This window comes from Gekko japonicus, unplaced genomic scaffold, assembly GCF_001447785.1.
Source record: "Gekko japonicus isolate JY-2015 unplaced genomic scaffold, Gekko_japonicus_V1.1 scaffold184, whole genome shotgun sequence".
Lineage (NCBI taxonomy): Eukaryota > Metazoa > Chordata > Lepidosauria > Squamata > Gekkonidae > Gekko > Gekko japonicus.
In genome coordinates, this window is record NW_015159715.1 from 642,870 (window position 1) to 667,284 (window position 24,415).

Here is a 24,415-nt window from a genome sequence, read left to right on the forward strand (position 1 = left end):
TCTTGTCAACACAGGTCACCAGGTGAACCTGTTTCGTGCAAGGAATTTGGGAAATCTGTAAATGGTTCAGTAGCAGTGGAGTGCTGGCCATGGAAGTCATGTCCTCACATGGAAAATGTGAGCCAAATTAGCTGAATCTAAGAGGTGCTGTGGGCTATGCCGTGAAGGGCCACCCAAGACGGACAGGCCACAGCAGAGAACTCAGACCAAGCGTGATCCACCTGGAGAAGGAAATGGCAACCCACTCCAGTATTTTTGCCAAGAAAACCCCATGGACAGTATCAAAAGGCTAAAAGATATGACGCCGGAAGATGAGCCCCTCAGGTCGGAAGGTGTCCAATATGCTACTGAGGAAGAGCAGAGGACAAGTACAAGTAACCCCACTTATTTTCGGGGAAACACGGTATTTCAAGCCATGTTTTGTTCTGGAATGATGAAAATCAGACCAGTTGGTAACTTAGATTATATTGAGTGGTTACTACCATTCTTTAAAAGATTATTAAATACTTAAAAATAAGATTGACCTTGGTGGGACACAACAAAACAACTGTGTGTGATGTAGTAGACAGAATACTAGATTTAAACATGGCAAATGCAGTTTAAATACAAGTTCACAGAGAAGCAACAAACAAATGAGCTTTACTTAACTCGGACTAATTCTCAGGATATGGATGAACACAAACCCAATCTATCCAATTATATAATTTATCAATGTGTTTGTACAACCAAATTTTTCTGCTTCTTGTCTCCCTTCCTAACTCCAAGTAGAATCCCAGGTGCTATCGCAGCTCCCTTGCATTGCCAGACTGCTGGCAAAGCTTCACTATGCACAGACCACTTGCTGTCGGTCAGCTGCAATAAACAGCAGGGGAAGGCAGAAGCCAAGCTTCCTCTTTCTCTTCAGTCTTGGCCCAGCATCAGTCTCCTTCCCTCCTTTCTGTTTCAATGAATCCCTGAAGGCAGAAGGAGGGAGTGTCCTTAAAACAGAGATTTTCAGACATCAGCAATCTGAGGACCACTGTTGTGATTAAAAGAAGGCCAGACAGCCCCATTTCATGGTGGGCATGGCAAGCCACACATGTATCAACAGAGGCCACCATCTTCTAGTGCCCTCAAAACACAGTGAAACCCTAACCAGCTACAGTTTAAGTAAGCAAATTTAAGACAAATGTTTTATTGTCTGTACACAGCCCACAATTTTCAGATCTTTCTATAGGGCCACAATACAAAATGCCCTAGACACCAAACAGCCAAGACACCAAACTTTTGCTTTCAAGTTGGTAATGTTCATACACTGTGTTACATTCTCTATAAGAGGGAATACTTAATACAAGAAATAAAATACCTGATCCATTTTATTGACCGCAACTGCCAGCTGTGTTACCCCAAGTGATCGAACTAATAGTCCATGTTCTCGTGTCTGTCCACCGGTTTCAAACCCTGCTTCAAACTCTCCTCTGCTGGCATCCACAACTAGTATAGCTACATCAGCCTAAGAAAATAAAAGAGTCAGGGAGTCAATGTGGTATAGTAGACTGTGTGCTGGATGGGGCGGGGGCTAGATTCCAATTCTCTCAGAGTTGTTAGAGGGGTAAAAATAAGGGGAAACCATGTATGCAACCCTGAGCTCAATGGGAAAAGGGTGGAATTAAAAAAAAAAGATATTGTTGTTACTTGTGTCAGGAGTGGTTTAAAGCTGCTTATCTTCATCTTAAAATGTATCTACTTTACAACATTACAAACGTATTTATAACATTCTATGCCACCTGTCCAAAGAACATGCTAGAACAGCTTCACTCCACTCCACCAATCATAGTGGAAGACGTTTCAGAACAAAAGGCTCAATTGCACCCCCCAAAAAAGGTGTCAGAGCATCATTCTCTTCTCACCATCATAACAAAAAATTATACCTGAGTGCACTCGAAGACAGCAGGGGGGGAAATCCTTGATAGCTGAAAGTACTTCAAAACTCAATTTTTGTAATGTCTCAATTTAGCATTGTACCACATATTCAAAAAGTGCCAAGAAAGGAGTCTGTTTACCTGTGCAGCTCCTGTTATCATGTTTGGAATGAAGTCTTTATGGCCAGGAGCATCCATCAATGTAATTACCTTTGTTTGTGTCTCAAATTTGGTCATACCAACATCCATTGTCACCCCCCTTGAAATAAAATGAAATGCATAATTTTCAGTGGTTTCTAAAATTTACCATGATTACATGTACTCACTGATTATCCTATTTGTTGTACCAGTTCTAAAAATCATCAACAAATTCTTTGGGATAAGCAGGAGATTGGACAAAAAAATATTTTTTTGTGCTATGCCTGTTGTAGGTGTATGTTGGTTGGGAGTCACTTTGAGCCTCATATACAAAAAAGTGGGATACAAATAGTTAAATAAATATGCCCATAGTAATACCCTCCTCCTAAAGTTGCATGACTATTTTTTACATCAGTTACATAATAAACATACCACAATTTTGGTGCATTAACTGTCCTGGGGAAGATCTGACTTACTAAGATAAGAGCTTACTATATTTAAGTGTTACATCATGGCACATTAGAGCAATTCCAAGACTGTTCATCACACCAAACAACTATTTTCACAACAGCTGCATTAAGTAAAACTAGGTATACAATTTACTCCTAATTTTGATATGTATAGCAGAAGATACACTCATCTGAAACACAATGGCTAGCACACTTTTGGTATTGATGTCAACAGCCTACAACAGTATTTTGTTAAACTATGTCCAGAGCACCCTGAAGTTCCTCAGAAGCTCATCAGGGAGCTCCTCCATGAAATCAGCAATCACTGAAAGGAAGCTATATGAGACAGTGGTCGTTATGTTATACAACAGTGGTCCTCGGACTTTATCAAAGAACCTGAGTTCTACTGTGGTAGAAATAAAGAGCCCGCTTTTTCCAAGGAGGACATGTATAAGTGCAGGGACATTCTGTTACTACTACTAGCATGCCAATAGTGTCAGCAGCAGACAGCATGTCACTCTGACAGGTGGACACAGGGACTGAGGGAGAGCACATTCTAACAGTTACAAAACCCCTGTGTCCTACCTACACTACTTCTGCATCCCACCAGTGAGAACCACTGTTATAGAGCACTCTTAACTCACAATGAGCAGTGGAGAAGCCAAACAAGTTATCAGTTCATGTGAGGCAACAGTGTGCACCCTACTTAAACAAAATGAAACTGCATGGATTGTCCTATAACATTTCTTAGTCTGCCACTTTATATATCAAGTCCATAGCAAAGGCAAACAAGACACAGGAAACTGATCATGGCCCTACAATGACTTAAGTCATGGTTTCACAACTAAGGATAGAAATCCTTAGAAACTGTTGTTTTGTATATCACTGGCAGTGAGGAAATACGTCACATTTAGCCATGCTAACTTTATATTACAAAAAAAACAAAACTAAAATGGGAATATTGCTCACCTCTCTCTCTCTTCCCCTGTCTCATCTAAAACCCAAGCATAAGCAAATGATGCCTTTCCAGCTTTCTTGGATTCCTGCTCATATTTGTGCATAGTTCGCTTGTTGACGTTGCCCAGAAGATAGAGTAAATGACCCATTAGAGTACTTTTTCCTGCATCAACATGTCCTAAGAAGAGGAAAACAGTTAATTATCACTGATGCATGCATGTTAGAAGCCATATTATATTTGAGAAGCCATGTTATATTTGTATTCTATTTGAAAGAGAGTATATATATTAATTTCCCTTTTGCCGCTAAAGACAGTACCTATTACCACAAGGTTAAGCCAGTGCTTTCCTCCTTGTCTCTTTTCCAGCTCAGCTTTCACATCTATTTGTTGCTTTGCTTTTCCAGACTTTTTCATTGGAGTCGGAGCTGAAGTCTGTTCTTCTAATGCTTGAACAGTCTGAGATGAAAGTGCTGGTTTGGATGGAACCTCAGTAATCCCCAAATTGGCACTGCCATCTCCAGCTGAGATTCCTTTTTGTGGCGTAAGAGCATTATGCCCATTCTCCTCAGCATTCACACTACAGAAGGCAGAAATAGGATTTAAGAGAACAAAGTTCATAGAACAAATGAAATTTTCTACTGACACATTCCTTGTACTTCTCCCTCCATTTTGAAGTTCTAAACGAATAGATAGCCACAAAATTCAGCTGAATACGTTATTTAAACTGGACTGTACAGAAAAGTGCATTTATGAGACCTATATTGTACTGTGGGAGAACATTCAAATTGGTCTTTTATTCCATTGACTTTTGTTTATCCAAACTGGATTTTAATCCAAGACTTTTTCATAATCTGTTTATTACACTTTCAAGTAGCTCTCACTTTGTGTATTTATCCACACATATTATTATGTGTCTACACAGAATTATAGAGTTGGAAGGGACCACCAGGGTCGTCTAGTCCAAAGCCCTGAACAATGCAGGAAAAATCACAAATACCTCCCTCCACACACACTCTCAGTGACCCCTGCTCCATGCCCAGAAGAAGGGGGGAAAAACCCTCCAGGATCCTGGCCTGGAGAAAAATTCCTTCCTGGCCCCAAAGTGGTGATCAGCATTTCCCTGGGTGTGTAAGAAAGGGCCACAAGAACTAAGCACTGAGGCAACCCTTCCTGCCTGCCCTCCCTCCCATGAATCAGCATTGCTGCCAGATGGCCATCTAGCCTTTGTTTAAAAACCTCCAAAGGAGGAGAGCCCACCATCTCCCGAGGAAGCCTGTTTCACTGAGGAACCACTCTGTCAGGAAGTTCTTCCTAACGTTTAGCCAAAAACTCTTTTTATTTAATCTCAACCTGTTGGTTCTGGTCCGACCTTCTGGGGCAACATAAAACAACTCTGCACCATCCTCTAGATGGCAGCCCTTCAAGTACTTGAAGATGGTTATCATATCACCTCTCAGTTGTCTCCTCTCCAGGCTAAACGTATACACACATATACTCAAAGGGTCCAATACAAAATAACTTAGTTACACCATCCTTGTAACATTTGCAATTCCCAAGAAAACAGCATTTAAGGGAAGGGGAAAAAACACTGGGTCCAGTCGAAAAGTACTCTTCCACTGGAATAAGTCACTTCTATCCATGTGTGTGGAGTGGCATTTTCTCCAAATTCCCACACACATACTAAGCAACCCACAGAGCTCTGTAAAAAAAACTCGTGAGTGATAGCACACCTTCAAGAACAGTGCTGGAAGCATGCAGTGGGCCAGGTGAAATCAGTGAAAATTGTTCCCCTCCCTGTTTCTGCTGCTGGAAAATCATCATTGATTTCAGTCCACTGTCATTTTTATTTCTTCGGCTCCCTGAACATCATACCCCAATCTAGATAAAGACAGGATTTGATAGAAACTATTCAATATGTTCATTGTAACAGAATCCAAAACCTAAGAACAGGCAGAACATTTGTCATGTACTTTATTTTTACAATGATTCTTAAGTGGAGAAGGAACTGGCACACCCAATGCCTCGAAGAGAGAGCCCAAGGACAGCCCATTTGTCATTCTTACTGCTGCAACCACTTGACAGTATCAATTGCCTGTTGCTGAAGGAAGTGCCAGCTCTCAGGTTTATACTTGGTAGTGATGCAGCTCTGATTTTTTAAGGGGCCTTAAGAATATTAATGAAAAGGTGGGTCAAAAATTTAACTCCTTTGGGGGTTGAAACCAGGAGTAGGTTTGGATGTTGGGAATTTTCAAGCAGCCTGCAATAGTTTAGGAATGTGGGCAGTCTATTAGAAACCAGTGTTAGACATGGACTCTATATTCTATGTCTCACACACTGAGAAACATTGCCTATCCCATAAAGCAGCAACCAAAGCTCTCCCCCTTTGCAGAAACATTCTTTCAAGAAGAAAGGCAGGAAGGACAGGAAGTTCCCTGGAACCTGCCTACTTCCTTGTGCCTGAAATGTAGATGGGAGGGGATAATAATAGTGACCTAGGGCTAGGTCAAAAATAGCCACAATTATTACATATAACTTCCCTGAGGCTTGGTCTTCCACAGACTGGATCTCTCTGAAGTGGCTGCCAGCCCATTAATAACAGCACTTCCAAACCCATCTATTGGATGTCCAACAGAAAAAGAATGGCTATTCCAACTGCCTGCTAGCAATGACTGGAAGGTGCAACCAACATGTTCGCTCCAAATTAGTCTGGCCTGTGAGTCCTTACACCTCCTGAAGGGGCCCCTCATGACCATCACATAGAGATTTCCATCCTCCCCCATTTACCACCACCCCCCCAAACTGGAAAGTTTTAGCCCAACACTGTAGCTCATCTTAGTTTACAAATATTAGAAAGCTAAGCTCCTAGTAATATTAGGTTAAACCTTTTTTATGTTCTTCTGTTAGTATGCACTATGCTATAATGTAACATGAAACAAAAAGCAGATTAAAAAGCAATTCAATACTAAGGGAAGCTTGTGGTTCCTCCATCTTCCATCCTCATAAAAACCTTACTTATTTATTAAGACATTTATATTCCATCTTTCCTTGTGGTTCAAGGCACTTGACAATAGTTAAAAACATTTTCATTAAAATCAAAATAGAATAGCAAACCCCAAATCTCTCCCCCCTCCCCCCAAAGGATACCTTCAATTAAAAAAACCTCAAAAGCCCTGGCAAACAAGCAGGCCTTGCAGGGCTTCCTGAAGATCTCCAGGGAGGGAAGCCCCCCCTCACCTCTTCAGGGAGCCCATTTCAGGGAGCTGGAGCCACAATGTCCTGGGCTCTGGGCAATGCCGGACAGCCTATCCTAAATTGTGTGATACCCAACAAATGGCTGCCTGATGACTGCAGTTGGTACACAGTGAGATACAGAAGGAATAATAAGATGCAACAGAGAGAGAAATAAATCAACTAATTGTTTTCTTTCTCTCTGGTAATTCCTTTTCTATTTCTAAAGACAGTTGGTTCCAAAGAGTTTTGCATATATTTGACTGGGTCACATTGTGAGCCTTCATGGCTTAACAGCTGCCACTTTAAACTAGTGTCTTCACTATCAGAGTCTGGCACCTTAACCGCTACACCACACCTGCTCTCACCTGGGGAGGCATACTAATCACCAAAAGTGGACAGCACAACCAATGTTCCCTCTAAACTGTGGAGTCTTGTGAGACCATCACATAGAGATTTCCATCCTCCCGCATTTACCACCACCCCCCAAACTGGAAAGTTATAGCCCAACACTGTAGCTCACCTTAGTTTACGAATATTAGAAAGAGTCTGGCACCTTAACCGCTACACCACACCTGCTCTCACCTGGGGAGGCATACTAATCACAGAAAGTGGACAGCACAACCAATGTTCCCTCTAAACTGTGGAGTCTTGTGAGCAAAAATTCAACTTTGTGAGTGACTGGCGTTAAACCTGTGAGCGAGCGATTTGGCTCCTGCATCAATTAGTTGGCTCTGGAGCCATCCTTCCTGAGCTAAGACAAAAATGTGTGAGCCGGAGGCTAAAAATCTGTGAGCTAGCTCACACTAACTCAGCTTAGCGGGAACACTGAGCACAACACCCTTGAGCCTACAGATTAATGCCTAACATACTTTCTTCCTTTAAGATTATGGTTCAAATAACTTATCTTCCTGTATTTTAAACTAACAACCAGAAAACATAAGAAGCAGATGGTTTTAAAGTAGGCCTTATAGCTGTTCTCTCGCTGTGCTACTCAGAGTGAAAGGATTTTTTAAACTTGTAATGCAAAAATGCCTTCTTCTGAAAGTAATTCTGAGTCAAACAAGAAGCCATGCTGCTTAGTTTTGTGGCATCCAATACTAACTTTCTGTAAAAATAGAAAAAAGAAACCTTGCTACAGGTGCATCATAGTAAAGGAAGATCTAGAAGTGAGCTTGGAGAGGAATCAAGGCTTACCCTGGAACTTCAAAGCCAGTAGATTGTTTCTTTCCAGACACAGTCATTTTGGTAACTTTTGGCACAACATCAGATTCAATTCTGGTTGTCTGGGAATCTCTGTTTTTTCCTGATTGGGGGGGGGGGAGAAGCACAAGTACATATTGTAGCAGAGGAACAGACTTATCAGGGCACATTTCCAGAGTAGCAATCCGTGTTACATCAACAAAAACAGAGAGTCTGTTCATAAATCACATCACTTACATAACTAACTGTGCAAGGCTCTATTTCTGTACCGTAGGTTGTACCTTTGAAAACTCATTTCCAAATCCTTTGGTACAGATGAGAATATTTATTTATTTATTTATACTTTCTAAAAAAAATTAATTGGTCCCCTCTACTTAAACTGGGCTATACAAATGCTACATTTCACAATTACCAAAGGAACAACATGTTAAAAGAATGTATAGAACAGCAAGAAAATTCCTTCCCATCAATGTTGCCGTAGACTTTCTTGCTCAGTGAACCAGGGATAATCACTCCTGTACCTAAATAGAGATGGACTTAAGGTTATGTTATTCATGTAACATATTAAGTTATTTGTACATTGTCTTTAAGTTACCTAAGGAAGAACAATATTTAGAAAAAGGTTATTTCCTTAACAGAAATTACCCAAGGGGTTTTCCAAGTATAATTCGCGTTGCTTTCAACAACTATTTCTTCACAAAACTGAATGGCCACTTCCCACGCTATAATTTCTTGTCAACAACATTAGTTGTATACTATAAGAACCAAGCATTACAGATTGCAGTAATTTCCATGTTCTCTGAATATATAATAATCATGACCACATGGGTTGCATATATTTGTCATGCAAGGGCCTACTCTAGTACCATTTGTGTAATCAAAAGATTGCTCTGTGTTGGCTTTGAAATGTTTTACAGCAGAACCCTGCCCATCTAAGAGAACCATTAATGTGGCATGGATACCAAGAAAATTGTTCTAGCTTTTCTTTAGATACACTAAGAGGAGGCAACCTAGATCAGTTTCTGTGGAGAGCCTAGGTAAAACAAATCAAATATAAACTCTTTCAGAAGTATTCCAGTGTTCTATAAGAACAATTATTTTGATATTACTTTTCTCACTTGTACTGAAATGGTAGCTGATTAGCAGTACAGAGGCTCAAATGCCTGCCAGTTCAGCTCATGCCCTGATCGCCAGCTGCGGACACATGATTTTTTTAAAAAGTTCATCAACCTGTTCATGGGTGTTCAACAGCTTCCTTTTGGCTTTTCATGCATGCATGTTCTAAGCCCCAACCGAGGTCTACTACCTCCCCATTCTTGTTGCATAACTACTCTGCTCAGCACTCGATTGTTTAACTAGACAATTAGATCATTCACAAATCACATAAATCAGTCACCATTAAATGCTGTGCGTCAATTAAATCCTACCCTTCAGTGTTTGGCTAAGTTTGAAATTCACAATATCTCTATTTAGCATTCTGCACAGCAGTCAATAAAACATGGCAATGTCATGCACAACTATACTAGCTTTAAGAAGACTATATTTTCCCCCTTTTTTAAAAAAGCCACACAAAACCAGATATACTCCTGCCTGTATCTTGCAGGCAGAAGGAGGAGGAGGAGATTGGATTTATACCCCGCCCTTCACTGCATGCAGGAGTCTCAGAGTAGCTTACAATCTCCTTTCCCTCCCCCTCTCCACAACAAACATCCTGTGAGGAAGGTGGTGCTGAGAGAGCTCTCCCGCGAACTGCCCTTGAGAGAACAGCTCTGAAAGAACTTATGACTGACCCCTTCATAAACTACCTGTCATAAGGAATCAAGGGAAAGACAGCATAGCTACTGGAATCAGGGGAAAGACAGCATAGCTACTGGAATCGGGAAAGACAGCATAGCTACTGGAGAAGCATAGGATGATGATACAGGGCAAAATGCAAACTGAGGAACTCGAATCAAAGATGTATAGCAGCATAGCTGGAATATGTTGCAGTGTGTACACACAGTAGACAAGAGCAATAGTCCAGTAGCACATTAAAGACTAACAAAATGTGTGGCATGAGCTTTCCTGAGTCACTGCTGACTTCTTCAGATACTTCTGAAGTGAGCAGACTCATGAAAGCTCATAGCCTGCCACAAATTTTGTTAAGTCTTTAAGATGCTACTGGATTCCTGCTCTTTTCTTCTGCTACAGATAAACTAACACAGCTACCTAGCTTGATCTGTGTACACAAAGTCTAATATGTTCAGTCCAATTCACTCGCAAGCAAACTGTTGACTTCAAATTCTTTAAAGCAACAGTTAGGAATCATTTGTTCAAAGACATTTTCGTATTTGATATGGTTCTGCAGAAGGTTTCTTCTCATTTGATTCTCACCTTCTGCGATAACCACCAACTGTGTTTGTGGTGTTCTCTCATTCAACGTATCTTGCTAAATGACTCCAACGTTTGTTTCATTGACAATGAGGGGAAATGTTCTGTGATGATACGGTACCTTTTCTGACCATAAATAGGCATGCAAAAAGCATAGTCAGCACTAAATGTGGGATAGCCCTAACAACATTTCTCCCTTAACCAGTTAGCCTAAACTGAAAGTTTATGAAGTCTGAGGTAACGTTCAACACAATTAATAGAATTTCTGTTGAAGACATGGCTCGTTATGAGTATGTAAAACTGAAAGTACAACATGTAACAAGTAGGTACTTTTACAGCAATTCAGTCATGTTTCCAGAAACGAAGCAATAATGTTAGGTTTGCTGCCTGATGGAGTACCAGAGGATGGTGCTATTAACTGGCCAGTTGCCACTGTGTTTTAGAAGTCAATTTTTTATATATATATATTTTATACACACTGAACTATACAATTTAAAGTCACCATTACACCCTCTTTGAATTAATATGAGAATCACTGTGGTATAGTGGTTAAGAGTGTTAGACTGGTACCCAAAAGATTCACTCTGTTAAAATTCCCACTCTGCCATAAAGTTCACCGGGTGACCTTAGGCCTGTCCCTCTATCATGAGATTGCTGATATATCAGGAAGACGGGATGGATATTAAATATTAAATAAACAGGATAAAATGGGAGGGGGATAGGCTGCCCTAACCTCCTCAGAAGAAATATTAGCTAAAAATAATGATAATCTGTAACTATTCTTCAGACAGGCTCATATAAAGAGGAATAAAATTATATCTAAAAGATTCACTATGGAGGTTACTTTTAGTTCACTTTTCTTATTCTTTAAAAAAACTGATAATGATAATTTTGTTGTTAATGGTACAGCAATAACAACATACTTGAAATGCTGTTCTTAGTGTTGGATATCTAAAATTGAATCAGGGCACAGCAACCAATTATATAGGAAATATGAGACAGTTGACAAAAATGGCAGCACATGCAAAGTTTCCATCTGTAACATTCCAGTCCAACGTATCATAGTTTGACACCATTATGATGAACATTTTTATGCACTCCATAACCTGCGATGGTCATGGAAACGTGATGATAGGTGTGTCACATGTTGTGCTACTTATTACAAAAAAGTTGTGTTGTATATTACTATGGAAGAGAAATTGCCCTGGGCTGCCACTCCTGGCAGCAGCCCATCTATATATCTAATAGCCAAGTTGCCCCTGGAGTGCGGATCGCTAAATCAGCGCTCTGGGGGCAGCTGGGGGGCCGGGGGAGGTTTGTGCACAGGTGGGCCAGTCCCCACATGTGCACAAAAATGCTAAAAGTTGAAAAAAAATATTTACATTAGGTAAAAAGTAAGCATTAAAAGAGCGTTCCCTGCGCACGCGCAGAGAACGCTCTGGGAACTGGCGGGCCGGCGGCTGGAAGGCACTCAGGCCTCGCCGCCGGGGTGGGTTGGGGGAAGAAGATCCGCCGGGCCCAAGACAAGGAGGGGGGGGAGATTGGGAGGCTCACTGCAGACGTCTGGGGAAGGGGGGGGAGATCGGCGAGGCGAGCAACTGCTTTGGGACCTGCCTCGCCGTCGCCACCACAGGGGGCGGGAGAAGGCTTGGCGCTCTTTCAGTCGCTCCCTCCAGGAAGCCGATCCCCGCAGCCCAATCCAGCCCCGAGACCTCTTCCAGGCAGGATCCTTGCAGGGCTCACAATGGTCGCTCCGGCTTTCCCTTTGGCTCCTGGCTCAGCTGGCTCCTCCTGGGCTCCCCGGCTGGCTGGCTGGCTGCCTTCTGCCGCTCTCGGCGCTGGGCTCGGCTCGGCTCCCCTCCGGGGTGCTTTAGCGTAGCCCAGTCTCTGGAGGGCGCTGCACCGCGAGGCTCACCCCTTCTCTCCCGCCTTCCCCAAACCACTTCCTCGCCGGCATAGGTGGTGGTGGTGCTGAGCAGTCCTTGGCCCGGAGCCCGGCAGCATCCCTCGCCGCGGCCACGCTCCCAAACTGGCCTCGCTCCCCACCGTGGGCTCGCCTCGTCAGGCGGCGGCAGCTCACGCGGGTCCCCTATCTTGTTTTCTCATAATGTGCACTTCCTTTTTCAGACTCTTTCTACAGCATGTATCTGTGAAATACAGTTCACCTTTCCCTCTCGGGCAGGCTACAGGTACTCAAAGGAACCCATCATGAATATGTTCTGTGAAAGCCTTATGAAAGCCAACAAAAAGATATCTGTGACCTAGCTCAAAGTAACTAGCTCTAAATATTCAGAGCCTAATCTTCATCTTCATTTGCTTCAGATTCTCAATTTTATTTACCTCATAGTAAGACTAATTTAAGTTTAACTGGCAAACACAGTATCATTTTGTATAATGCTATCACACTGGATGCTGATTAAAAACACACAAAGCTCATGGGAAATTAAAGAAAATTAAGAACATATTGCTCTCCTTTGCACATGTAAATGAGGTAAAGTTAAAGATTTCACACAGATCTGCTCAAAATGAAATCTGCTGAGAATACACACACCTTTTAACTGTACAAAAAAAGGCACCCGTAGACTTGAAGATAACAAATCTTAAAATAGTGAAGTAGTTCTTTTATAAAATCACTTTAGCCCCATGCTCGCATTGGCTTAATGAGCACAAACAGATAAGTGAGGCAGCATTTTAAAAATTACAAACTATTTAGAAACCTTGCTAATATCTGGATCAAAAAAATAGGAGCAACTATTTCTGCAGACACTGTAGATGTTTCTCACTAAAGTAAGAGTTTGCAATCTTCATCAAATATGAAAAACCATATTATACAGTGCTACCATCGTGCTGATGTTGCCTTCTATGAACTCAAATCATATACACTAACTGCCTTAACTAATCCTTGAAAGTACTGGAAGTTAGTACAGTAATCATTTTTGTGACAGGAATTTAAAAATATCCCATTACTCATGGTTAAATGACACACAATCGCTAATTTTTGTCAAAAATATTACAGTAACCCAGCAAACTGGGTTTGCTAATAGTAAAGGTAAAGGTTCCCTTGCTCGAAAGCCAGTCGAATCCGACTCTAGGGTTGCGGTGCTCATCTCCGTTTCAAAGCCGAAGAGCCAGCGCTGTCCGAAGACATTTCCGTGGTCATGTGGCCGGCATGACTAAACACCAAGGCGCACGGAATGCTGTTACCTTCCCACTGTAGTGGTACCTATTTATCTACTTGCAATTTCTTGCTTTCAAACTGCTAGGTTGGCAGGAGCTGGAACTAGAGACGGGAGCTCACTCCGTCATGCAGCACACTCGGGTCTCGAACTGCTGAACTACCGACCTTCCACAGCCTGCAGTTCAGTGTCTTAACCACTTGAGCCACCGCAGCTCCTTAGTGCTAATAGTAGTGGTATTATATTACTCCAAAACAAGTATACACTGTGGTTTAGATGCATACAAGCAGTCTGACTGGAGATTACAAGTTTGACTGCTGCCCCCCCCCCCCATTTTAACCTGTTATGATGCGGTGAGTTCTCCCATCTCCAAGGCCCTTAGTTTGTTTACACCGACTCAGAGATTGCCATATTAGAGAATTCATTCAAAGCCACCCCCGGAGGCTCATTTACCTTGCCTTCCTTAAACCTGACAGGGCTCTATCATACTAGATCACATGAAGAGGAGCCCCAGTGGCGCAATCAGTTAGCAGACAGTACTTATACTAGATCACATGCGACAAAACATACCCTGGTGGATTTTATGAAATCTCATAGGGATCTCCACGTTCTTATACTGAGTGTGTCTATTCACAAAACAGCCTTTCCTGAAACCTCAGTTGGGTGGCATCAAAGGTCTAAAACAGGTGTCAAACGTAAGGCCCAGGGGCCAGAACCGGCCCAGTCCAGGTCTCCTATGCGGCCCGTGAGCAATGATGCAAGGGAGGGAGTGCGCGGGGGGGGAGTAGGCAGAGCCAGTCCATTGTGGCTTCAGTACAGCAAAACAACTTCATCAGCATCAGTCAAGCACCATGGGAGCATCTGCCCAATGCTACACTGCTGCCTCTCCGGTCCGCCTGACTTTTCCTCTGCACCCCCCTCCTAACCCATTGGGCCTTGCAGTGAGGATACACCAACTCAGAGCTTACCATCTGCTGTCCTTTATACAATTTCTATCTCCAGTACCTGGTATTTCATTTTATTGCACACATGGCCTGGCCCGACAGTGACATTTATGTCACATCTGGCCCTCAGAACAAATGAGTTTGACACTTCTGGTCTAAAACCTTTCCCTGTTGGTTAGGGGTGGTACAGAATATCCATAAGGGTGATACAAGACCACTGTGTGCCAATCCCAGACATAGGCGTAATCTTCGTGGGGGTGGCGGGGCGTGAGCCCCCGCCGAAATTTTAAGGAAGGTGCTCAGCCTCCCCCGGGAGCCACCCTTGCTCCTAGCAAAGCAATGCCTCTGGCCCAGCCCCCCCCCACCCCGGGAAATTGGAAAGTCTACACCCTTGATCCCAGACTGGCTAGAAATCACCACCACCATTTTTCTGGGGAAAGGTCCTCAAGCACACCACCCCTGAGCTTTGTATAGCCCTTATAGACTGGAAGTTCCATACATGGAGACAGGCAGACACACAGTGATGGATGGGACAGCATGGAGTGGGAAACAGAAGATTTGGGGTGGCTAATTAAGTGGTATATCAATATGCATCTACAAATGCCACTCTCCTTCTCCATTAAAGTGCCAAAGATTCTGCTAACAGAACTTGTCTAGTCAAGAAGAGCAAGTAGTATGTTAGAACTTACAATGAGCCTGCTGGATGAGACCAGTGAACTATCTAGTCCAGTACACTATTTCACACAAAGGCCAACCAGTTGCCCCGGGGGGGGGGGGACACACACAAAACAATTAGGCACAGAGGTCAAGGCTCTCCTCTACAGCTGCCTACCTACACTGGTATTCAGAGGTTTGCTGCCTGTGCAAGACAGAGACTCCCTTCAATCACCAAACCTCATAGTCATTGATGGATCTCTACTCCATGAATCTGTCTAATGGTCTCTCAAAATTATCTATGCTCATGGCCATCATTATCTGCAGTGGCAGTGAACTACACAGTTTAATTGCTCATTGAGTAAAGAAGTATATCCTTTTCTCTGTTTGCAGAAAGAGCACCATAAAGTAGAAAAGTACAGTAATATTATATTTAATCTAATACAGGTATGGTATGTAGTAATATGCTTGGAACTAATTATCCTGCAGTATTTTAAATATGAAGGTTAATGTTGAGCTGCAAAAACACAAGGTTGGTTCTCCCAAATGACCAAAGGGATATGCAAAATATAACAGAACCTCAAAGAACAAGATCAAAAGTTGGATCCAATGTTTGTCTGTTATTTTTGCTGATTCTCCCCTCCCACTATATGTCCCCACATCATGCCCAGAATTGTCCATGGACCCCTGAATCAAAGAAACAGCTGTTGGGGGGCTGCTGTGGACTGTAGTGGGAAGGCAGAAACATTCTATTCCACAAGCGGTGGGAAAGTTCCATTGCGCAAGTGGGTACATCTCAAGTTTATTAGGCCATAGGGAACATACTATAAACAATAAAAAATGGCCATTCAAATAGATTGTTTAAAACCTGCTTGGCTAACTTTTTTGTTGTTAAAATTTTCAGCGGGAAAAAGTTTTACATGTTAGAAGAAGCATGAAGAAGAGAGAGGTTTCTTATTTTCCAGTAATAAAATACACTTAAAAACACGCCTCAACAGAAACTTTATTTTCTTACTCCATTCCAAAGGTAGACAGCCTGCTACCCCATTTGCAGTTCTCTATTGTGTGCCTAAATTTATATGCAAAAATTTCATTAACAACAGTGCTGAGTTAGAGGACATTAAAAATACTGAATAGATGCTTTTGCATTCTTTGCTATTTAAATGTGTTAGCACCGACACATTTACAGAAAAGAACCTTTGAAATCAGAGTGTGAAACTGCTAAAGCTGCTTTGAATCTAATTTGCAAAACATAATACTAAGTCGTATCAATGCAGTAGGCTGATTAAGCACACCGAGCTTATCAGCCCTCAACAACCTTTGTAGTATTAAGCAATACTAGCAATTTAATGCACAATGAGAAAAGTTTGCATACCTCATTGTGCCTAACAGGGCATAGTACATTCCCACTTGCTGCCTCACTCCCTGACCTCAAACTGGCTCCCTCACTCCCCTTTTTAAGAACCCTTGTTTTCTTCTCCCCATTCACGTCCTCCTTCCTCACTCACTGTTTCCTTGACAGTTTTCACATTCCTTTGCTCACCTTTCTATACCTTTCCTTCTCCCATGAGTCTGTCCTTCATCCCTACCCCCCTGCTTCACTAGCTGCTTTGCATATCGTGCTACAAGCAATAGGAGGATGGAGATATTTCACTGGGGGTAGTGGGACCAGTGGGACTCAAACAGCCTCCTGTGAAGTCTGGCACCAGCATTCTCAAAGTGTAGCAGGCAGCTAAGCTCATAAGACTGGTTTTATTTGTCTTCCTAAGGGGCATGTATTTGCTAGAAACAACTACACCACAGCAGCAGCTGTGTGTGCCAAGCATGGCCCTGTTTCCTCATCTGTGAAATGCTGGAGGGTTTGCATTCAGTATGGTAAAGCAGGCCAAAATGGAAATATATCAAGCTGACCCAAAATTATACACATCTGGAAGCCAATCCCTGCTTCCACCTACACATCCATGGACTGGTACCAAAAAACAGCTCCATATCTATTCTCACATTACAAAATGTAAAAACCTGGATGCCTAGATCATAAATAAGGAGTCATTTGTAGTGGGTTAAGACCACTGACCCCCCTCCCCTTCTTCTGACTGGCATCAGTTCTCTAAATGACTCAGGCAGGTGTTTCTTCTTGCCTTGTCCTTGGTGACCCTGTAGCCAGAGACTGAAAAAGGGACCTTTTGCATACAAAACCTATGCTTACTGAGCTATGGCATCTGTCTGCAGCTGCTCCCAGATACAAATCTAGCATCTCTCTTCCCCCTGCCAATGAAACATCAAATTGATGTGACCAGAGATGAAGTTCTAGACCAAATGGGGAAATTAAAACCCAATAAGTCTCCAGGTCCTGATGGAGTTCCTTAAGGAACTCAGATGTGAGATAGTTGATCTACTAACCCATATATGTAACCTATCACTAAATCCAGCTGCTGTACCAGAAGAGTGGAGAGTAGCAAATGTTACACCAATTTTTAAAAAGGGATCCAAAAGGGAACCAGGAAATTACAGGCCAGTCCCTGGCAAATTAGTAGAAACTGTAATCAAAGACAGATTAGGCACATAGAGGATCAAGCCTGCTGTGGGAAAATCAGCATGGCTTCTGCAAAGGGAAGTCCTGTCTCACCAACCTTTTGGAATTCTTTGAGAAAGTGAACAAGCATCTAGACAACAGTGTCCCAGTAGACATCATATAACTGGACTTTCAAAAGGCTTTGACAAGGTACCTCACCAATGACTCCTGAGTTAAACTTAGCAGGCATGGGATAAAAGGACGGATTCTCTTATGGATTAAAAACTGGCTACATGACAGGAAGCAAATAGTAGGACTAAATGGGACTTCCGGCCAGGGTAAAATGGCGATTTGACGCACCCTGTAAGCTCTCAGGGTGGACGGTGATTCTTTTCAGCAGTTTGGACATTTACCTGTCCAACGCAGCTTCCCCCAGGCAGGGGGAATGACTGGCAGGCATCAAGACCCAAGAGAGAGTTGAGATTGGTGTGATCGAGCCTCGGAGGAGACTCGTGTTACACTTTGATCCCCTCTCCCGAAGTGGGTGTTGCTAGCAGCACTAAAGGATTTCACCGAGCTGAGATGTTCAGCTTAAAATCACCATTTCCCGACTTCATGAGATGAAAGGAAATAGTAGGACTAAATGGATAGTTCTCACAATGGAAAGAAGCAAGCAGTGGGGTCCCACAAGGATCAGTCTTGGGACTAGTACTATTTAATTTATACATAAATGATCTGGAACTAGGGCTGAGTAGTATAGTGGCCAAGTTTGCAGATGCCACAAAATTATTCAGGATGGTGAAAACCAAGGCTGACTGTGAAGAGCTCCAAGAGGACCTCCAACAGGGTGAATAGGTGACAATGTGGCAAATGAAGTTCAGTGCTGGTAAGTGTAAGGTGATGCAACACTGGGACAAAAAAACCCCAACTTTAAGTACAAGCTAATAGGGTCTGAACTTGCTGAAAATGAGATGGAAAAATATCTTAGGGTCATAGTGGATAGCTCAAAGTGTCAACCCAGTGTGCTGTAGCAGTGAAAAAGGCAAACTCTATGTCAGGGATTATTAAGAAAGGGATTGAGAATTTAACGGCTAATAGTGTAATGCCTCTGTATAGATCAATGGTGTGGCCTCATTTGGAATAATATGTACAGTTCTGGTCCCCGCATCTCAGAAAGGACATTGCAAAGCTGGAAAAAGTATAGAGGAAGGCAACCAAGATGGTTAGGGGGTTGGAGCACCTTTCCTATGAGGAAAGGCTGAAGAATCTGGGACTTTTCAGTTTTAGACTATGGGGGAACGTGATAGAAGTTTACAAAATTTATGCATGGGGTTGAGACAGTTGACAAAGATAAATTTTTCTCCCTCTCCCAAAATACTAGAACTCAAGGGGATCCAGCAAAGCTGATGGGCAGTAGGTCGAGGATGGACAAAAGGAAATACTACTTTACATAGAGAGTGATCAAAATGTGGAGTTCACTGCCAGAGGATGAATTGATGGCTACAGGAATAAACAGCTTTAAAAGGGGATTTGATAGATTCATGGAGGATAAGTCTATCAATGGCTACTAGACATGGGGACTGAGGGGGAACCTCCACATTCAGAGGCACTAATCCTATGAATCCCAGAGCCAGCAGGGAACATCAGGGGAAGGCCTCAACCTCTATGCCCTGTTGTTGGCCTTCCAAAGGAACTGGTTGGCCACTATGTAAAACAGGATGCTGAACTAGATGGACTGATCTAAAGGTCTGATCCAACATTGCTCTTCTTGTGTTCTTATTACTTGTAACGGCCAGCTGCATACACTGGGCTGAATCCAATGTGTACTCCTTTTGTGCAAGAATTCTGTTTGAAAGATCTCCACTGGACCCCTATTTTACATAGACAGACAAAGGAACTGGTTGGCCACTATGTAAAATAGGATGCTGAACTAGATGGACTGATCTAGACTAAAGGTCTGATCCAACAGTGCTCTTCTTGTGTTCTTATTACTTGTAATGGCCAGCTGCATACACTGGGCTGAATCCAGTGTGTACTCCTTTTGTGCAAGAATTCTGTTTGAAAGATCTCCACTGGACCCCTATTTTACATAGACAGACAAGCTTCAGGATTAACAATGGCTTGATCTAATTTTTAAAAATGTGAGACTATACACCAGTGGGATGTAGTGGCTAATGTCAGATTAGGATCCACAAGACCCAGGCTCAAATCCCTCCTCCTCTGCAACAGTAGCTTACTATATGAGCCACCAATCATGCTCTCTCTCAGAACTGCTAAGTCTGAATTACTTTTTGACTACTAAGGAACGATTTTCTCCAAATTTAAAATTCCTGTGCTGGGTCAATAGCCTAAACCACAGATGTCAAACATAAGGCCCGGGGGCTGGAATCGGCCTGTCCAGGGCTGTTATGCGGCCCACGAGCAACTGGTCTGCAACAGTAGCTTACTATATGAGCCATCAATCATGCTCGCGCTCTCTCTCTCAGAACTGCTAAGTCTGGATTACTTTTTGACTACTAAGGTCACTGGAACGATTTTCTCCAAATTTAAAATTCCTGTGCTGGTTCAAAAGCCTAAACCACAGATGTCAAACATAAGGCCCGGGGGCCGGAATCGGCCTGTCCAGGGCTGTTATGCGGCCCACGAGCAACTGGTGCAAGGGAGGGAACAGGAGGCTGCTCAGGGGAGGGTGGGCAGAGCCACTCCAATTGTGGAGTCTGCAGTAGTCAAGCAGAACTCCTTCAACTTCAGGGGCAGCCTTACTGGTAAGTTGAGAGCCACTGCAGCTACATTCATACCTCTCCACTTGGAACGCAGCTCCAGGGATGCTGTCTTGGATGGCCTCAGGGATCAGCATTTGCACATGGGTGGGTGTGTGCAGATGATCTCTTTTGGGACATGGAAGCATCTGCCCAGCCTTGCACTGCTGAGTCTCCAGTCCATCCATGTAGGTTTTCCTCTGCACCCCCCTCCCAGCTCATGGGGCCATGCAGTGAGGACACACCAACTCAGAGCTTACCAGTTGCTGTCCTTTATAAGGTTTATATCTCCGGTACCCAGCATTAGGTTTTATGGCACACATGGCCTGGCCCAACAAAGTGACATTCATGTCAGATCCGGCCCTCATAACAAATGAGTTCAACACCTCTGGCCTAAACAATTATCTGTGCCAGGGTGGGACAGATGAGACTGGGGGAAATGAGCACAAATGTTTCAGATAGATAGTATCAGCATACACTAGAAAATACCATATTAAACTACCTATATCTGCATTTCATTGCACCTAGCAGTAACACACATTTTGGATTTCCTAGATCCCTGAAAATATGTAGATATGATGGACCTGTTTCTTCCCCTTTTCCTACCAGAACTTTAGTTCCCCATAGTGACTGAGTCACCATTAGGTAGTGTATGTCTTCTTTGTCTTAATAATCTCAACTGTCCCACCCTGGCACAGATAATCATTTAGGCTATTGACCCAGGAATACACAGGGAGAGGGGAGGGAGGAAATATCAAGATTTAGAAATGCTGAAGTGAACTTTATAATATACTAGGAATAAGGCCCATTGTAGAAATAAATACAATGAGCTCTAGAAAGAGGCTCTGGGTGGGTGCCCTGGCCTTGGCTACTCAGCATCAATTTGATGCGGTGACCTCAGCAGGGTATAAGGACACAGAGTCCACCATTTTCTCCAGAGGAACGGATTTCTGCCATTTGAAGAGCAATTGTAATTGATTGATCTCCAGCCCTCACATGGAGATTGGCAACAATGGTTTCCCAGGAGGCACTGTACCTGTCTGAGGTCCCACCCCTCCTCAAACCCAACCCTTTCCAGGCTCTGCCCCTCAAATCTCCAGGAACTTCCCAACCTGGAGTTGGCAACCCTATCTCCTTCCCAGCCAACCATCAACCTACCTTTAACTGCTCCCCTGACTTCAGCTTTCCATCTCCTCCCCCTCTCTCTGCAGTTTTTACCTTGGAAAAGTACAGTCTTTCTCTGGAGTCGGGACCAAAGCAGCTCACATCATTCTCCTCTCCTCCGCTGATCTGCACAACAACCTGTGAGGTAGGTTAGGCTGAAAGTCTGTGACTGGTTTGAAAATCACCCACTCAGCTTCCTTAGCAAGAACCTGGATTTGGCAGACCCTGCTCTGAAGCACTAACTGCTATGCCACACTGGCTGTGGTATCGCCTGGTATCACAACTGAGCTCCAGACAACACCTCTCTCTCTCCCCCTGGAGAAAATAATCGCTTTGGAGGATGGACTCTGTGGCATTCTATTCAGCTGAGGCCTCTCCCCTCCCCAAACTCTGGCTTCCATAGACTCCACCACAAAATCTCCAGGAATTTCCCAACCTGGAGCTGGAAACCCTAGTCAGAACTGGCCCCAATGAGTTACCCACAAAGGCCAAAGTAGGCCTGGAAAGGGCCTCCTTCCCCCAGCTTTTTACTGACAGAACCAAGTTTGGTTGCCTAGTAACAGCCACTGAGGGGAAAGTAGGTTTGCTAGCTTTGAGTAGGGAAATAACTGGAGATTTGGGGGTGAATCCTGTGAAGGGGAAAGAAAGCCGCACAACAGGAAGAAAAGATAATGGTTTGACAGCAGCCGTTGGCCCACCTCAGTTACCAGCCAGCCATGGAGGAGCCAAGCAGGAGAAGCTTCTTTGTCAGGAATGACAGCCGTTGTGGCAGTTTATTCTGACAGGGAGGGAAGAGTGGCCAAACTGGCAGTGGGTGGGAGAGAGGAATGGACCCAGCACCCAGCCAATGGCACGCAAGTACTCGAGTGGCAGTTGACAGGCCAATGGCTGATGGAGCACACAACCCAGCCAATTGGAGAGCTGGAAAGTGCCAATACATTAGGGCTTTTACATATATCAAATACAGACTTGAGAACTTAGAATATATAAGAGAGTGTAGGTGTAGCTTAATTTCGGAATTTTCTAGTTCTTTTCAGTGAGATACTTGGCTTAGTATATTATAGTAAAAACACAGCTTCTTAATAGTTTCCTGGAGAATAGAACTTTCTTAAAGTTTTTAGATTTCTCCCCTTGAAATCTGGTTTTTCCTTTCAGAAATTATAGGTTTATACTAACTCCTGGGGTATCCACAGCTTATTCCCTCTACTACAGACCCTGGGTTCTCCTCAGAGCACAACCCCTTTTACTGGCAGGAATTATTCTTCTTTTCCCTAAGAAGCAATAACCCTTTTCTACTTGGCTTGATTAGGAGTTTCAGCCTAACTGCCCAGTCAACCCTTGCCAAATCTGTCTTCCAGTACTTTTGTCTCTGTAAAGCAGTTTGTAGCTTTCTGGACCTAGAATCTCAATTCTCTCCCAGAGTAGTTCTAATACTGTTACAGCACAGAAGTCTCTTCTCTCTGTAGAATAATCTTTCTGACTAACCCTGTCAGAACACTGACTCCTGTTACAGACAAAAACCTAAAGACATCTCTCTGACAACTCACAACTGAACTATTTTCCCTCCAGAAAAGCTGAAGTTATACTTTCTCTTAGCTGATACTGGCCAATCAGAGAATGTGTAGAGCAGCCTATGAAATAAGCTATCCAGGGAAGATTAATTCCAAATATCCCAGCTTCTCTGAAACAAGCAGCATTTTAAAACCTGCATTTCTATGCAATCCGTCACAGTAGAGTTAGAAAGGTCTAATCCAAAAGTTCTGGAAATTAGTAGCAAGTGCTCACTTGGTACAAAATGAGAGTGTACGTGCCCTGAAAAGATCTGGAAATACTGATAGAGAATATAACAACAGGTGTCAATTCATTTCTAATTTATCTCCAATGTACTGTAGCTTTATATCAGTAAATCAATGGACACATATCACAGTGGCTAGTGAGAGTAATAACGGCGGCAAGATTAATAAAACTGGCCATTGAAAGAGTAAGAAAAATCTAGAGCAAAGAATCACCTGATAGGAGTGTTTTGCAGTACTTGCAGAAACATGGAAGAGCTCTGAATACTTGATTTTGAAATTTTGAAATGTCAATAATGTAAAGGATTTGTTTTTAAACAACTGAACATTCTTATGAGAATTAAGAATGTTTTTGTTTGCAAAGTTTCTCATTCAGGAAACAGAAAAATTAACAACATAACTACCTACCATCAATCCAATATTTGTATCAAATGATAGCAGTAAGGTAAATGCTACAATCTGCAAAACAGCAACAAAGACTACCACGCATAGAAGCCCCACATACTCCTGAGAGTGCTCTATGCTGAAAAAGGAAATTGCATACAAATATAACTCAAATTCTACAACCTACGTCTTCGGGCAAGTCACCATATTTGTTTCACCTAAATATTGGGCCACTATGAAGTTAAACACAAGATATCCTCATGGAAACTACCAGATGTAATTAAAAAACTGAAGTCTAGTGACATCTCAGGCACATCAAATTTATTCCAGCATAACCTCCCATGACTCAGCCCTCACTTAAGCAGATACACATGGAGTGCACATTTTACAGACCCCTTTATAACCAAAAGTTATTGGACAGTGGGGTGGAGAAGAGGTGGAGTTTATAGCAGAGGGAGACCTATTTGGTGAGAAGACACATTCTGGTGAGAAGTCTCTGAGAAAGGGACTGGAACAGATGTGGCTGATGCTCATAATGAATGATGAGAGAGGACAGATGTGATAAGTAAAGACAAGTCAGGGGGGGGAGAGAAATCAGAAAATTTGAGGAGAAATTTTCTTCTCATTTTTGAATGGAAAATTGGGGGAGTGGAACATTGAGAAAAGCTTCCATAAATATTTTCTCTGTCGGAAAGCATGAAATGCTTTTAAGAGAAAGTTTTACAGAAAACATAATATGGAGATTTTTTATGAAAGACAACCTGTAACTACTAATGGCACTT

At 42.8% G+C, this 24,415-nt stretch overlaps 1 protein-coding gene across 1 annotated transcript in view; it reads right to left on the reverse strand.

Annotated features, from left to right (window-relative positions):
• Nucleotides 1-24,415, reverse strand: part of HBS1L (HBS1 like translational GTPase) — a 75,945-nt gene that overhangs the window by 16,123 nt on the left and 35,407 nt on the right. Inside the window, exons 5-9 of the mRNA XM_015412725.1 lie at nt 7,872-7,980; nt 3,764-4,023; nt 3,458-3,623; nt 2,043-2,160; nt 1,346-1,492 (exon numbers count right to left, since the gene is read on the reverse strand). Of these exons, the coding sequence (XP_015268211.1) occupies nt 1,346-1,492; nt 2,043-2,160; nt 3,458-3,623; nt 3,764-4,023; nt 7,872-7,980 (800 nt within the window). The remainder of the gene's footprint in view (nt 1-1,345; nt 1,493-2,042; nt 2,161-3,457; nt 3,624-3,763; nt 4,024-7,871; nt 7,981-24,415) is intronic.